Here is a 1,497-nt window from a genome sequence, read left to right on the forward strand (position 1 = left end):
GCTGTGTGCCGTGCGGGTGCTGTGTGCCGTGCGGGTGCTGTGTGCCGGGCGGGTGCTGTGTGCCGGGCGGGTGCTGTGTGCTGTGTGGGTGCTGTGCGCTGTGTGGGTGCTGTGCGCTGTGTGCTGTGTGCCGGGCGGGTGCTGTGTGCCGTGCGGGTGCTGTGTGCTGTGCGGGTGCCGTGCGGGTGCTGTGTGCCGTGCGGGTGCTGTGTGCCGTGCGGGTGCCGTGTGCCGGGCGGGTGCTGTGTGCTGTGCGCTGTGCGGGTGCTGTGTGCTGTGTGCCATGTGGGTGCTGTGGGCCGTGCGGGTGCTGTGTGCCGGGCGGGTGCTGTGTGCCGGGCGGATGCTGTGCGGGTGCTGTGTGCCGTGCGGGTGGTGTGTGCCAGGCGGGTGCTGTGTGCTGTGTGCCGTGGGGGTGCCGTGTGCTGTGTGCCGGGCGGGTGCTGTGTGCCGGGCGGGTGCTGTGTGCCGGGTGGGTGCTGTGTGCCGGGCGGGTGCTGTGCGCTGTGTGGGTGCTGTGTGCCGGGCGGGTGCTGTGTGGGTAGTGTGTGCTGTGTGGGTGCTGTGTGCCAGGCGGGTGCTGTGTGCTGGGTGGGTGCTGTGCGGGTGCTGTGTGCCGGGCGGGTGCTGTGCGCCGGGCGGGTGCTGTGTGCCGGGTGGGTGCTGTGCGCCGGGTGGGTGCTGTGCGCCGTGACGGGTGCTGTGTGCTGTGCGGATGCTGTGTGCCGGGCGGGTGCTGTGTGCCGGGCGGGTGCTGTGTGCCGGGCGGGTGCTGTGTGCCGTGCGGGTGCTGTGTGCCGGGCGGGTGCTGTGTGGGTGCTGTGTGCCGGGCGGGTGCCGTGTGCCGGGCGGGTGCTGTGCGGGTGCTGTGTGTTGTGCGGGTGCTGTGTGCCGAGCGGGTGCTGTGTGGGTGCTGTGGGCCGGGCGGGTGCTGTGTGCTGTATGGGTGCTGTGTGCCGGGCGGGTGCTGTGTGGTTGCTGTGTGCCGGGCGGGTGCTGTGTGGTTGCTGTGTGCCAGGCGGGTGCTGTGTGCCCAGTGGGTGCTGTGTGTCGGGTGGTGCTGGGCGGGCGGGTGCTGGGCGGGTCCCGGGTGAACGCCGCGCTCCCTCCCTCTGACCAGTTCTGTTTGTGATACAGAGTCTGAACGGAGTGTGGGTGAATGGAGAGCGAATTGAACCACAGCAGCCTCACCAGTTAAGTGAAGGAGATGTGATACAGCTGGGAGTGCCGTTACGGGATAAGGAACGAGCAGAGTGTGAGTATCGATTAACTCGGAGGGACAGACAGCAGGAAGAGGCAGGTTCCAGGAGCATTCCCAGAGCCAAGGGGAATGGGAGAGTGAAACGTAAACACAGCCATGAAGAAGAGGTGGGGCCACTGGATGCAGAGGGAGCCCAGAGCTGTAAAACCAAAATTCAGCGACTCTCTCAGTCAGACTCATCAGGCAACTGCCCCAGCCGAGAGGGGCACAGACTCACAGCAGAGAGTACACACCCA

General features: G+C 67.4%; 1 protein-coding gene across 1 annotated transcript in view; it reads left to right on the forward strand.

Moving 5' to 3' along the window:
• The window catches only part of rnf8 (ring finger protein 8, E3 ubiquitin protein ligase), a 23,357-nt gene that overhangs the window by 4,046 nt on the left and 17,814 nt on the right, over positions 1–1,497 (forward strand). Inside the window, exon 3 of the mRNA XM_048597480.1 lies at positions 1,138–1,486. Within this exon, the coding sequence (XP_048453437.1) occupies positions 1,138–1,486 (349 nt within the window). The remainder of the gene's footprint in view (positions 1–1,137; positions 1,487–1,497) is intronic.

Source organism: Rhincodon typus, chromosome 5 (assembly GCF_021869965.1).
Source record: "Rhincodon typus isolate 14 chromosome 5, sRhiTyp1.1, whole genome shotgun sequence".
Classification (NCBI taxonomy): domain Eukaryota; kingdom Metazoa; phylum Chordata; class Chondrichthyes; order Orectolobiformes; family Rhincodontidae; genus Rhincodon; species Rhincodon typus.